Raw genomic sequence first — 13,870 nt, forward strand, 5'->3', positions numbered from 1 at the left:
ACCATGTGCCTGCTTATTTTGATTTGTTTTGTTCCCCTTCTCGCTTTAAAATGGATTCTGCCTCCCTCCTACAGGTGGCGGTAGAGCGTCCGTCCTACGATTGCTCAACCTCTGGCCAGGTCTCATTTCAGCCGACGAAGCAGCGTTGATTTTTCATTACGCTGAAGCGAAACTACTCGGTCCAGACTCCAGCGTCTTCCTTTCGGCCACGACACGTTGACAGCCGCGGGCTCTAGATCGGACTTTCGCCGGTTACCTTCCTCCTGAGGTCCGGGATGTCTTTCTTGGCGAAGCCGAGCCCCGGTCGGTTACTCCTGGACGACACCGTCCCGCTGACGGCGGCGATCGAAACCAGCCAGAACCTCCAGTCCCACACGGTGAGCGTTCACTTTTTTTTTACCGGTGCGAGAGTCAGTCGAGTGTCCGTATCTTGTGCAACACAACTGGGCGATTGGCTCTGGCGAACGTCCGGGGACCAAACAGTTTGTCCGCTAGTCACCGGTTTCATTATCGGACAGGTTCGTGGTTCAGGTACCGCGGAAAGCGACGTTGTTTGGCGTGATACCTGGTTCTGTTATTGGACACGTTGTTCTTATGCAGTACTGTGAAATGTCCCTGGTTGACCTGGTTCCATTACCGGACACGTTCGTCGTCTTTAATGCCGTGAAAAGTGGCGTTATTCCAGTTGGACAATCTTATATTAGCTGAAAAAATAACGTTAACCACTGCATGAGGAATTTTTTTTTGTGTTTGTTTTGCGGTTGAAATACTGCCACCGCGATGAAGCAATTTCCTGGAAGCTTCTGTAGCAATGTGAAAAGAAGTGGTTTGCTGACTGTGACTCAGGGCCCATTGATTTTTATTGCTGCAATGCCTCGAGTTTTCCTCGATTACGTAGCACATATCAAACGAGCCGCGCTATTAAAAAGAAAACATCTATTGCGTTAATTCGCAACGGGTTAGTTCCCGTGTCCGATAATGGACGCACACGCTGGCTGCTTGTTGTTGACGAGATTCCGGCTGGGATCAGCTGAGGCTGACAGTTAGCTTAGCATGCTAACGCCAAATGCCAACCAAACCTCGCACTGGTGGCCGATGTTTGTTTTTCTCATCTGAACGTGCAGCGGATGGCTTTCACCAACGTTTTCATGGTCACCAACACGTGAGGAAGGCAAAACAGCTGCTGCTTATTGATACGGTGGTGACGTGTTCCGATGATTTTTTGGGGGGGTAAACGCCGGAAGGCCACTTCATTAGGTACACCAACTAATGGCAGCCAATAGGAACACTGCGTGGAAGGGCTACGCGAGATGGAAAAAAAATCAATTGTCACACACACAGTTCGTTAAAACATAAGGAAAATTACAGGAAGTTAATTCAACGCAAGTTTTGCTTCGTTATTTTCTGTTCTGGGATTTGCTTTATTACTCCTCATACTAAACAACTTCAGAAACATTTTTCCCCCTGCAAGTTTGTTTTCCCCAGCATTAACGTCCACAGAAATAATAGAACTATTTTGTTTTAACAGATTGTCAATCTTTTAATCTTATTACCCTCAGTCAAATTTTCTCCAAGAGACAAATAAAGTAATGTTGTGCAGAGCTGGTTGCTCTGCCTAAGTGAAAGTTTAGTCGGAATCGCCGAGGACCGGCGGTCTATATTAAATTATATACCCAGCTCTGCTGTTGTGTTTGTCCCTTTGAACACATCCATAACGCAAAATATTCCACACCATATGTTACAAAAGACTAGCAAAATGATAACTCACAATGCAAAATGCCATCGAGGGGCTAACAAAACTAGCATCAATTGTTGCAGTGTTATACGTATAGAGTAACGTATGTCTGTCATGTGAAAACAAGCCTCTCCTCTTTGACAATGTCCCTTTTTGCTTTGCGTGCAAATAGGAATATATCATTCGAGTCCAGAGGGGAGTGTCTTCGGAGAACAGCTGGCAGGTAAGACCATCCATCAAAAACGACAGAAAATTGTGTTTTCCATTCATTTGGAGGAAACGAACCAATCACAGCCCCTCTTCCACTTCCACTAAGTGCGTGTGTGTGTGTGGGTGTGTGTGTGGGTGTGTTTGTTTGTTTTTGTGTCGCAGGTCATCCGGCGCTACAGTGATTTTGATGTTCTCAACAACAGCCTGTTGGTGAGTTTTTCTATGCTTTGTGAGTCACAGTTTGATGACTTGTTTTTGTGCTGTGTACTGGTCATAACATTAGGTACACTTACTTTCACAGTGTCTGAAGCGATTGGGGAGAAAAGCTCTGCTTATTTTATTTTATTTTGCTTGTAATATAGAAATACTATTTCTAGTACAACAAAATAAAATATGCGTAAACAATTATGCTAAATAAATACACAATATAAACTGAAAACATTGTTTTTTTTCTAATGAATAAATACTTGTAATGTTTAATGTGCCATGTAATGTTTACTTTTTAAAAAAAAATATATGCAACAATGAAGCTAAGTAGATATTTAGGCCTAGTTGTTTTTTTATGTTTAAGTATTTTTCAACTATTCAATATTGTGTAATATTGAACAAATGCATTCAAATAAACAATCAAGCAAAATTTATTTTTTTCATTTTATTTTAATGTTCATAAATTCATATTAAAAATTGTGCTGAATTTGGATTATTTAATCAATACGCAAAAATAATGCACATAAACATATGAAGCTGAATAGGTTTTTATGCTTCCCGTGAGGGAAATTTGGTGTCACTCTGTACATACACAGATAATATTTTGTACATATTCTGTACATTATTATTTTTTCCATGAATCAGCTGCAAGAGAGAAAAAAAAAACATGTCAAGGCAGTAGTAAATCTGATGAGCATGGGAACTGGACGAGCCTTTCTAAAGAGGTCGTACCTTTGACCTTAGCAGTGATCTCATAACAGGATACCACGAGGTTTTCTGCTGAGGTTTTTCCCACCCACTTCCCGTTTCTCGTGGAAATGCTGCCAATAGCACGATTTAAAAAAAAAAAAAAGAAAAAAAAAACCCTGAGAATGTGCTTGCGCCCCTCAGGTGTGCGGCATCAGCCTTCCTCTCCCGCCCAAGAAGCTGATCGGCAACATGGACCGCGAGTTCATCGCCGAGCGGCAGCGCGGCCTGCAGGCCTATCTGGACGCCGTTACCCAGCATCCTTTGCTGTGCGCCACCCTGCCCGTCAAGAAATTCCTGGACCCCAACAACTATGCTGCCAACTACACAGGTGCGTCCCTGCCAATTTTTCCTTTTCATTTCATTTTCCCAGAGAAAGTACAGGGGCACCATGACTTAGCTTAAGGCTAATGCACAATGCAAAATGCCATAGGCGGGCTAACGAAACTAGCATCAATGTTGCAGCCGTTGTAACTGCTGAAGCAATGGATCTTTGAACACAAATGGTGGAGCAACACGTGTACACAGACGAATGTAACAACTCACTGGCATATATCATTAGCCTAATATAATTGTTTCCCAAGTTATATTTAAAAGATTTTGGAGGAAAAAACAAAACAAAACACCCAATCCAACAAACAAGAAAAATCCAGTTAGATGGATTGAGACATGACTTCGATGACTGACAATTGCTAGTTTAAGTGCAATTTTTCGGATTAAAAAAAACCAAAAAACACACACACTGTCAAAATGTAAAAGCACACAAAAAAGTCACATCCAATGTTGTTTTGTGTGTGTTTGTCTTTCAGAGATCGCCCTGCAGCAAGTGTCCATGTTCTTCCGCTCAGACCCCAAGTGGGTGGTGATGGAGCCCCTCCGAGATGTCGGTATGCCGCTGCCATAGTCGCAAAGTGCTCGCCAAGCTGGGTAGAAGCACTCCGATAACACAATCTTCTCTTTTTTGCAGGCTGGAGGATCAGGAAGAAGTATTTCCTGGTCAAAAACAAAGAAGAAGCCAAGGAGAGGTACCTGCTCAGCTGGGTGAGTGCCACGCCACAACTACACACTTTTGTTCATTTGAAAGATGATGTGCAGTATCATATATGAATACAGTGGTGCCTCGAGATACAAGTTGAATTCGTTCCTGACCACACTTATAACCCAAATCACACACATCTCAATTCATCTTTTGCCATTGAAATCAATGTAAATGCCATTAATCCGCCCCCCCAATTGTAGTCATTCTGTTTTTTGTTAACACTACAATATTGTATTTTATAAAAACATAGACTAATGAGATATGATGTAAAAATGACACCATTTTGCCGCTTTTTAAAACAATTTTTTTTTTACTACAATTCAATAGTGTGCTGCTCCTTCTGGTGAGCTCCTTGGCCACCTGGGGGCAGTGTAATACATGGAGACGGTCAAATACAATACGATACAATTTTCTTTACTGTATATCGCGCATAGAGCTGTAACAAAGCACTTTACAAACAGTAGACAATAAATAAAGATAAAATAAAAGGCCGTAATACGCGAGTATGAATAAATATAGATATAAATAATGTATCAGATGTAAATAAAAAATATAAACAAATAAAGCCAATGAATTAACATAAAACACAATTGAGACCTGGAGAAGAGCCGACAATTTCAGGTCTTAGCAGCCACTATTCTGTCAGTCGGCTGAACTTCAGCTCAGAATTTGTCAAACTGGAAAAGAATGAAACAAGTTTGAATGCGCGCGTAGGTGGACTTGGGCCCCGACAAGTTCCTGTCCGACAAAGACTTGCAGTCGACCATGAAGCTCCTCACCAGCCTCTCGGTACGTCCGCCTCATATTATGGGATGCCGGCAGTCCCCCGCCTGGGCCGGCTTGCGCGCCAACGTGAACGCCTCGCGCCTTCTTTGCAGAGTCCCTACGTGTGCCCGCTGTTGTTCTCCAGCACCGGCGAGTCCTCGGCGCTTCTCATCCGACCTTTCGGCGAGGCCGGCTCCCTGCGAGACCACCTGTGCAAGGTAAGAAGCTTCACGATTCCCACGTCACCCGAAGGCAGCATAACCTAGCGTGTTTGTCACGTATTTGCCAATGTTTGTGTGCCAGGTGAAGCCCAGGGAGAACTACCTGAAGAAGTACGGCAACCCCAAGAAGAGTCAGCCTCTCGAACTGGCGCACATCAAACTCTACGGCCGACAGATACTGGAGGTGCGCGTGCGTGCGCACCTCCAGTATCTGTCGACACTGACTTGTAAAAAAAAAACCCCCGATTTGCCTGTGCGCTCAGGGCCTCCGGCTCCTCCACGAGGGCGGGCTTTTTTTCGGCCACCTGCACGCCTCCAACGTGATGCTGGAGCAGGGCGTGTGTCGCCTGACGGACGTGGAGAACGGCATGCTGGGAGTTGCCGCGGCCCTGCGACCCGCCGTCGCCCACCTCAGGAAGATTAACGTACGTATTTGCAGGGCGGCCATTTTTTAATACTACTGACAAACATGGACTGTGGGCACATCTGAGACGACGGAATATGTTCCTTCCACGTGAGTTGGAATTTTTGTCTTTGGTCATCTCCTGCAAGTGTGAACTCAGAGTTGTGCGAAGACAAATGCGGTGTAATGAGAGGGGGGGTTAAAGTAGCAGCTGTCTTGACAGTTCGTATCATCTCGGCTCATTTCATTAGCCCGTCTGTGGCATTTTGCAACCAAGACTTTGCTTAGACATCATCATCTGGCCGGTTGAACATTTTGGTGCTTGAATGTGCAATGTTTAATTGTCTTTTGTTTTTACTTGTCAGCTTTACGGAAACATTCAAGAGTGACAAATGAACAGCTTGAAAGCAGACAGCTGGGCCTCTTTTTTTGGGCCAAACTATTGGTCGACGCTCGACAGCCTCCGTCCGATTTTGGAAACGATGGCTGCAATATGTAACTTGCGAGACAGTCAGAACAGGTGTTAAGGCATAGCAAAAATAGTTTTGTTTGTGTTTTAATAGGTTTACAGTAAACGTATTCAAGGTGCGTGGGAGCCAGGTGTACCACTATAATTGAAAACGTTTTCTTTTTGTGGTCGTCATCTCAAATTTTCACCCATCACGGGATGAATCGTTCACTGCGCAGATGTATGCAGCGTACGGAAACATTTGCGAAGTGGAAATGTGTGTTTTTGCGCAGACGATCGAAAGCATGGACGTCTTCTGCTTTGGACATTTACTCTACGAGATCACTTACGGCCGACCGCCTGACAACGTCCCCGTGGACAATTATCCCGACATCCCCTACACCGCTGTGGGTGAGTGCACGCACACGCGCATATTTTGAATTTGTCCCCGCTCTGATGTGTGTGTGTGTGTGTGTGTGTGTGTGTAGTGTCGGTGCTGCAGTCCATCTTGTCGACCGAGGCCTGCAAGTCAGGCATGCCAAGCGTGTCGCAGCTCATTCAGACGCCGTAAGTTTTCTTTTTCTTTTTGTCTTGAATGTAACGCGTTTAGAACCCGATGTTTTTGTCTACAATGTTCTGTTCTACGTACAGCCTGTAACATTTTTCAAGTAGAAGTGCTTTTTCCCGTCTCCTGTATCACGTACACAACACACACAACACCTTTGGTCATGTGTTTCGTGTACTGTATGCAGCATGTTTACGTAGAGTATTCGATATGAATCAGATGCCGATTTGGTCCGTGACTTGCCCGAAAATAGGCAAACATTAATCAATGTTTTCCAAAGCGTGCGCAGATGTTTGCAAATGTGAATTTTCAGCTTTCTTGGGGAACTGCAGAAAATTGGACAATATTTACTGTTGAGTGGCTGAAATTCGGAGGATTTGGACAATAAAGTTAGTCAAAGAAAGTCTCTAAATAATTTAATCACTTTGGAAAAAAAAAAAAAGAGTCGGCGATTAGTTTGATATGGACTAGTTGTCGATTTTAATTGATGAACTTTTGCACCTCTAGTACAGTATGCGACAAATGTGCGGTGTCTAACCTGCCCCTGTACAGCGTGGTGCTCATTTCATTTCCGGAACGTAGCTAGCTTATGTCGCGTCTATAACAATGTTGTCGTTAACGTATATCAGAGAGCGTAAGGTTTTTCCCTGTTTGCTGCAGGCTCTTCAGTGACGTTCCACTAGCGCACTCGGAGAAAGCGCAGATCCGGGTAAAAGACTTTTGGACTGTATATTAAATTGAATAATTCCCTTCATCTTTGCGTACGATGTTGCATCTCATGCTTCCATCCAGGTGCCGAGCAGGCTGAAGGAAGCTTTGAGGGCGGCCAAAGAGCGTGTGGAGAAACGTCTGCAGGAGGAGCAGAAAGTGGTGAGTTGATCTTCAAATGGAAGCAAAAATCCATCTCGCCGCCTCCCACAACCTTTTCACCCTGGTGACGTCCGCGGGTCGTTATCCCCAGCTCAATCCCCCCCCCCCCCCCCCCGCTCGGACGCATTTGAGCGGCAAGATTGGTACGAATCAAGTGGTTTGACGTCTTTGTTTGTTTGTTTGTTTTGCTGACAGCTGCACCAGCACAAGAGGCTGAGCAGAGCGCGATCCCATCACGGCTCCGAGGAGGAGAGGAAGAGGAGGAAGATTCTGGCCAGGAAGGTACGGCCGCCGTCATTGCGCCTTACTTGAAGCAACGCGACGGCAACATGGCCGCTCGCTGGTTACGCAACCTCGCGGCTCCCTCCTTTGCAGAAGTGCAGGCAGCCCACGTGTGAAAACGACGACGACGTCTCTGTCCGAAACAACAATAACTCTGGTGGGTAACTCTTCTTTTTGGCTGAGGAGAAATAATTAACATTTCAAATAACTACATTTCAATTTCTTGTCATTTTAAATGTTTTCCCCTGCCAGGATTCTATTAGTTAGTTATTCTTAGGAATTATAATTAGGTTAAAATAGGTCATTGAAATCATTTAAATTCATTTTTTTTAAGTCAATAAAATTATAGCTAAATATCATTAGTTATAGAACATAAATCAAAATAAGTTATTTGAAATAGTCAATTTTCATAACTAACAAACCTGCAATTGAGTTCTGCCCAACTGATTTTCATAAAAATTATTTTTATTCAAAGGCAAATGTAAGAATTTTTTTTTTTTAAATAAATTAAATTAATAAAATAGATCAAGTAATACAATGAAACATTTTTTAGCTGCTGTAGCTAAATATTTTTGCTCTTTCAAACATCTAAATGGTCACATTTTTACAGAGTGCATTTGTGTGTGGCAAAATATTTTTAGAAAGGCTGTAAAAATCATTACAATTAATGTAATTATAAATGAATACAATTGCGATTTTTGTGCCCAAATTAATCTAATCAAAATACAGAATGAAATCAATCACAAATTTTAATTCAATAAGGATTTATGAAATGGTCCACAAATGATTTAGAATGTGAACTAAAATCTGCAAAAAGTGCATTGAATAAACCTTTTTTTTTTATCTTATTTTTTTTATTGTTGTGTCTTCAGGGTCGGGCGCCAGTTCCCCTCCCACGTGTCCCTCGTCGCCCACGCCGCCGCCCACCACAGGTCGGTTCGTTCGTCCACCTTGTCCCGCCGTCTGACTTGTTGTCCGTCCTCTTCCTCCTTTTATCAAGTATTTTTGTCCTTCATGAGTGAGCAGACGCCGAATACGTCTGACACTTTGAATTTCATCTCGGCCTCTCTCGAAAAGTCCACTTGAAGTCTTTAGCAGCTGAGTCCTTTTTTTATCATCCCTAGCTGTCATATAAGTGCAAAGATAGTTCATAAGTAAAAAAAAACTAACAAAAAAAAGTGTACATATACAGTGGTGCCTTGATTTCAGTTTAATTCATTTTGTGACTACACTCGCTGCGTTACCCCTGAAATGAATTGAAATGGCATGAATCCATTTCAGTCCCCCAAAAAACACCAACAAAATTTTATGCAATGTGTTTTGATAAAAAACACTCTAAAGATTTGTACAATAAAATACAGTAATAACAAATCCATTGTGCGGCTCTTTCTGGTGTGCATGCCTTGGCCACCAGGGGGTAGTATAATACAGACATGCAGTACACAAAGACGTTTTTCGTAATGACTCTGTAAACTGCAGAAATATTCCACATTTTTCTCAGAGGATAATGAATATATGCTTGTTAATATTGTTACATTGTCTGTCTGCATGTGTTGCTGCACTATTTATGTTCAAAATAGTTTTTTTTTTTTTTTTTTTTTTTTTTTATGCCGCAACGTTGATGCTAGTTTTGTTAGCCCGCCTGTACCGTTTTGCATTGTGTTAGCATTGAGCTGGCACACTTGAGCAAATTATGTGGTTTGATTAACTCCACATTGTTTTACGCTTAATATTCAAATCGCAATAGCAATAAACGGCTTGAAGCAAGCAAGTAGTCTCTTTTTTCTTTTATTTTTTTTAAACATATGTCCACTACCTGCTGCATGTTGTGAAGCACTCGCAGTTTAAATTCGACCCAAAAAAGAAAACCGCCGAGCGATAGCTTGTGTTGCAAAAAGACTCAGACATCAGGCCCGCTTGTAAATTAAGGTGCCACTGTATGTATTTTCAAACTAAACTAAAGTAAAACGACTCACCCTGACAGACACGTAATAGGAAAAAGCCAAAGAAAAATCAAAACACCTGCCGATTGAATCCTTTTTGTCTGAGTGAACTAAGGTCTTGTGAAGTCAGCTTTGTGACATCATCCAAGATGACGGTCCAGTTTTTTTTTTTTTTAATGTCTCCCACTGCCCAAAAAAACCCATAAAAAAATGCCAAAGAACAAGCAAAATGTACCTAGCAGTTGATCTTGTCATGGTGTCTCCTGTCTTCCTCTTGTTGCTGTCTCAATGCCGATTGGTCGTTTAATTGTGGTCTCTCTCTCTATCCCGTGCGTCTCCACCGTAGAGCATGCTCCATTCTGACCGTGTCGTTGGGGTAAAGTACACGTTTTTTTCCCACACCTTGATGATGATGATGATGATGATGATGATGATGGCGGCGGTGGGGGGTTTCACTGGTGGCTTTTAAAAAAAAAAAAAAAAAAAAGCTGTCGTACTTGCGAGCTTCCCAGCAAGAGCTGTTAGCACAAATGAAGCTAAAGGATGCTAATGAGAACTCGGTGGCTGCGTTCGGAGGGGCCTGTAAAGTGCGGTCGCCATTTTGTAGCGCTGCTTGAATGCGTACCGAGTAAAGTTACTTTATGTTGGACTGAAATGATCAGTCGAGTAACTTCTTCGCAGAGTGCGCACCGCTCTGTGAAGAAAGAAGGTGACGCAATGGTGGTGAGGAAACAGTCCATCAAAGACAGAATATCCAAAGTTTGGGATTATTTCACACGACCGAAGTGCAATTAGCTAATTGCTACCACTTAGCCAACCATTGTAATACAATCAATTGCTTTATTGAACAAGCTCCAACTCACAAAACAAAGCATATTCATACATGAGCGACTGTGTCACAGCACTCAGCTAGTCACACAACAGACAACACAAAAGGTGCTATGCTATGTTTCCTACTCCCTAATCACGATGTAGCGATTTGTAGTGTCCGTTTTGGTTGACTGGGCTGTGGACTACACGCGCCATAAATTTCACAGTATCGTCATTGAGAAGTAGGGAATGAATGAATGAATGAATCCCAACGCAGCCAATGAGAGCTGGAAAAAATCTTTGGATGAGAGTGCGAGAGCAGCTTGCTCGGAAGCCGCCGCCGTATGCACACCTTTTGTCGAAAAGACTCACAATCTGCAATGAAGCAACACGACGTCACACAAAGCCATTCTTGTCATTGGAGATTGTGACCTACAATGTCTTGTCTGTCTGCTTGGGCTCTTGGCATGCTGCCTTCTTCCCCTCGTTATTATTATTATTATTATTATGTATTTATTTTTTTCATGCTCTTTTGTGGCGTGAGCTTTTGCCGCCACATTAGTGAACAATCAGTGGATTGTTCCACAAAAAGGTAAATGATGTCGAATGTGTTTCACCTTTTCAATTCAAAAGACAATTTATAGCGCAAAAACGTCAAAGGTTAGTCTAAATCAGCTTTCTTTTTGCTCCACGGAGGTAAAGAATAGCAACAGTTAAACCCAAAAGTTTACATGTACTATTTTTTTTCCCTCTCCGTCTGAAAGGAAATCAGACTAAACGTTTGTGTTTTCGGTTATCGGACTACCAAAATGATTTCTATTTAGTGCCAGAAAATGTGAGGATTTTTTTTTTTTTTTTTTTAAATATGATTTTTCATGACTTTCTTCAAAGTCGTAAGTTTACATACACTGCCTGTAAACAATGTGTGGAAGAAACAGATGATCATGTCTGTCTTTGGAAGCGGCCGAGAAGTTTATTGGCAACATTTGCAGTATGGTGTGGCTGAAATACACCGCTTCTTTCTTTCACATCATGGGAAAGTCAAACGAACTCAGCCAAGATGCCAGGAAGACAATTGTGGACTTGCGCAAGTCTGGTGCAATTTGCAGACGTCTGAAGGTGCCGCGATCGGCCGTTCGAGCAATTGTACACAAGTATAAGCACTATGGCAATGTCCGGCCATCGTAACACGCAGGAAGGCCGCCGCCGATTGTGTGTCCCAGAGATGAACGCTCTTTGCTCCCAAATGTGCATATCATCCCAAGAACAAAGCAAAAGATCTTGTGAAGATGTTGCCAAGAGTGCGTCGATTTCAAAGGCAAATGCTAACAAAATGCGAGTAAACGTCGGACTTGAAAGAAAGTCTGGACAAACTGTCTTCTCGTTATCCTGGCTTTTAGCAATTAGAAATAATTGTGCTCATCCTAGTTGACAGACAACAGGGAAAGTTGAGCCTGATTTCATGTCAGTGAAAACAACTTTTGGTTTCAAGTGGACAATGGAGCTAAATGTTGACGGATGGTGTGAAAGGAGCTGATGCTGATGTTTGGGTCCATCTTTGTGCAATCGCCTCTTGCACAAAGTCAACATTCTTGGCACGGTTGTTCATTTCTCTTATCTGCCCGTCTTTTGGTTGTCTCCTTTGGGTCCAGGTGGTCCTCCTCCGCCTCCGCCCCCTCCCCCGCTGGACTCCTCCTCCTCCCCCTCCTCGTCCTCGTCCTCCTGCTCCTCCTCCATGGCCGCCCCCCTTCCCGGAGGTCGCGCCGCCTTGCTGAGCTCCATCCAGGCCTTCAGCAAAGGCTGCCTGAAGAAGGCCCAGACCGAAGACCGCAGCCGGCCCGTCTTCTGACCGCCGCCGTCCTCCAACGCTCCCTGACATGTGAAGACAAATCCCGTACAAAACAATCGACGTGTTTAGTTTAACATCCCTGCCCGGGTTTGTTTTGTTTTTTGACATTGGGAACGGAGCTCAAAGGAGCTCCCACCCGACCAATGCTGGAAATGTGAATGTTGACCTTGTGTGGTGAAGATAACATCCAGCTGCTTTCTTGTTCTGGATCCAAACGTGTGTTGTTATGGCGCCTTCCCCATTCCCAGCCTGCAACTAGAACATCATCTTCCCTCTGACCCACACGTGTCATCCAGAGGAATCGTTTCCCAAAGTTCGATATGTTTGTATGCTTGAAAATACTATTTTCGGAAGAAAAAAAAAATATTTGGGGTTTCGAGAGGGGAAATGACAAAAACACACACGTTGATTTGGCCATTAAGATATTTTTTCCAAGTAAATTGAGGACAGAATTACAATTGTCCTTTTATATACTTTGCAATTCTCCATTCAAAAAAATAACACTTTGCTTTGGAAAGTGTCCAATGAGAGCATGTATCTCCGATTTCAGTTTTTCAACCAAAATAAAAGGAAAAACAGCTTTTCTTGAGATTTTATTTTTTAAAATCCCACAAATTTGGAGATGCATGTTTTTGTTGGCGTTTCCTCGCAACATTTCCAAAAACAAAGGAGAGAATATTGCCCTAAAAAGGAGTGAAAAGAATTTACATTTTATTTATTTGTACAATGCAGTAATATCCAGTTGAAAACATTTATCACCATATTTTTAAACCGGAAAAAAACAAATTTTAGGCTAAAAAGAAAAAGATTTGGGGAGATTGTTGGCAAAAATAATAATTTGGGGGAAAAACATTTTCGCCGTATATTTTGGTGAGGTTTTGTATCTTCTTTTTGTTTGAACTGCAAAACAAGCACAAAAAGTTGTTTTGGCTACAAAGAGTATATTTGTTGAACCCATTAAAGAGCGCATAAAGACGAATTGAACTAAACCACATCAACTGTTTGCTCGCTCATAATGTCAATTGCAAGACTTCCAATGCCTTCCCTGTGCAAGTTTTTTTTTTTTTTTAATTATTATTATTACAATGTCATGTGAATAAGTTGCACCTCCAGAGCTTCTATTATTCTTTTATTGTGCCATATATGTATGATATGATCCTTGTGCCTATAGAAGAATGTATGAATGTGTATGGGATTACAGATTGGATTTGGGAGGGCATTTTTGTGCAAAACGTCGGCGATTGTTTGAATGTTTGTGGCTTTGTTTTTACGCCCTGTTGCATTCCACTTGAATTGTGGCCGAATGTTCCTCTGCAGCACTTTACCCTTTAAAAGCAAATTTGTGACATCAATATAAACAATAAAGTCCCAGATAGTGTTTGATGCTTTGATCATATAACACACTGTCTTTGCATTTTTTTTCACCCCCGCATTTTGAAATCTAGTAAGAAAATATCATCTTAATTTTGATGTGCACTTTTCAGTGTTTTGGCAAACCTTTGTTCTCAATGGCCACATTCGAGTTTTCAAACAAACCGGTGGGCTGGTAGGTGAGGTTTATAAAAGATAATATATGTAGTTAAATTGATATAAAAATGTGTATGTAAACTATATAAAATAAGTATTTTATTCATGCACATTTTTCGTGTATAATTTCTAATTGTAATTAGTTACATCAATCAAATGTTTAAGTGACGTATGAATGAATAGTCGGACATTTCTAAAAATGGAGTAAATGCATTTTGATGAATAAAACGTTAAACGAATGCGTCAAAT

General features: G+C 42.1%; 1 protein-coding gene across 2 annotated transcripts; it reads left to right on the forward strand.

The window, feature by feature from the left end:
* Positions 1-116: 116 nt before the first annotated feature.
* On the forward strand, positions 117-13,493 carry pxk (PX domain containing serine/threonine kinase). 2 transcript variants are annotated; one of them, XM_086039552.1, is made up of 19 exons: positions 117-377; positions 1,908-1,958; positions 2,108-2,155; positions 3,044-3,230; positions 3,709-3,786; positions 3,867-3,940; positions 4,653-4,727; positions 4,817-4,921; positions 5,007-5,108; positions 5,188-5,349; positions 6,069-6,186; positions 6,264-6,342; positions 7,001-7,049; positions 7,133-7,210; positions 7,406-7,492; positions 7,586-7,649; positions 8,365-8,424; positions 9,782-9,811; positions 11,898-12,047. In XM_086039552.1, exons 1-18 carry the CDS (start codon positions 276-278, stop codon positions 9,796-9,798), a joined length of 1,536 nt encoding a protein of 511 aa, XP_085895678.1. In that variant the 5' UTR covers positions 117-275; the 3' UTR covers positions 9,799-9,811; positions 11,898-12,047. The 2 variants fall into 2 exon arrangements, with proteins under 2 accessions (XP_085895678.1, XP_085895677.1); XM_086039551.1 differs by lacking the exon at positions 9,782-9,811 and having other exon boundaries at positions 11,898-13,493.
* Positions 13,494-13,870: the final 377 nt, after the last annotated feature.

Source organism: Filicampus tigris, chromosome 9, assembly GCF_054856515.1.
Source record: "Filicampus tigris isolate MCC_2025a chromosome 9, RoL_Ftig_1.0, whole genome shotgun sequence".
Lineage (NCBI taxonomy): Eukaryota > Metazoa > Chordata > Actinopteri > Syngnathiformes > Syngnathidae > Filicampus > Filicampus tigris.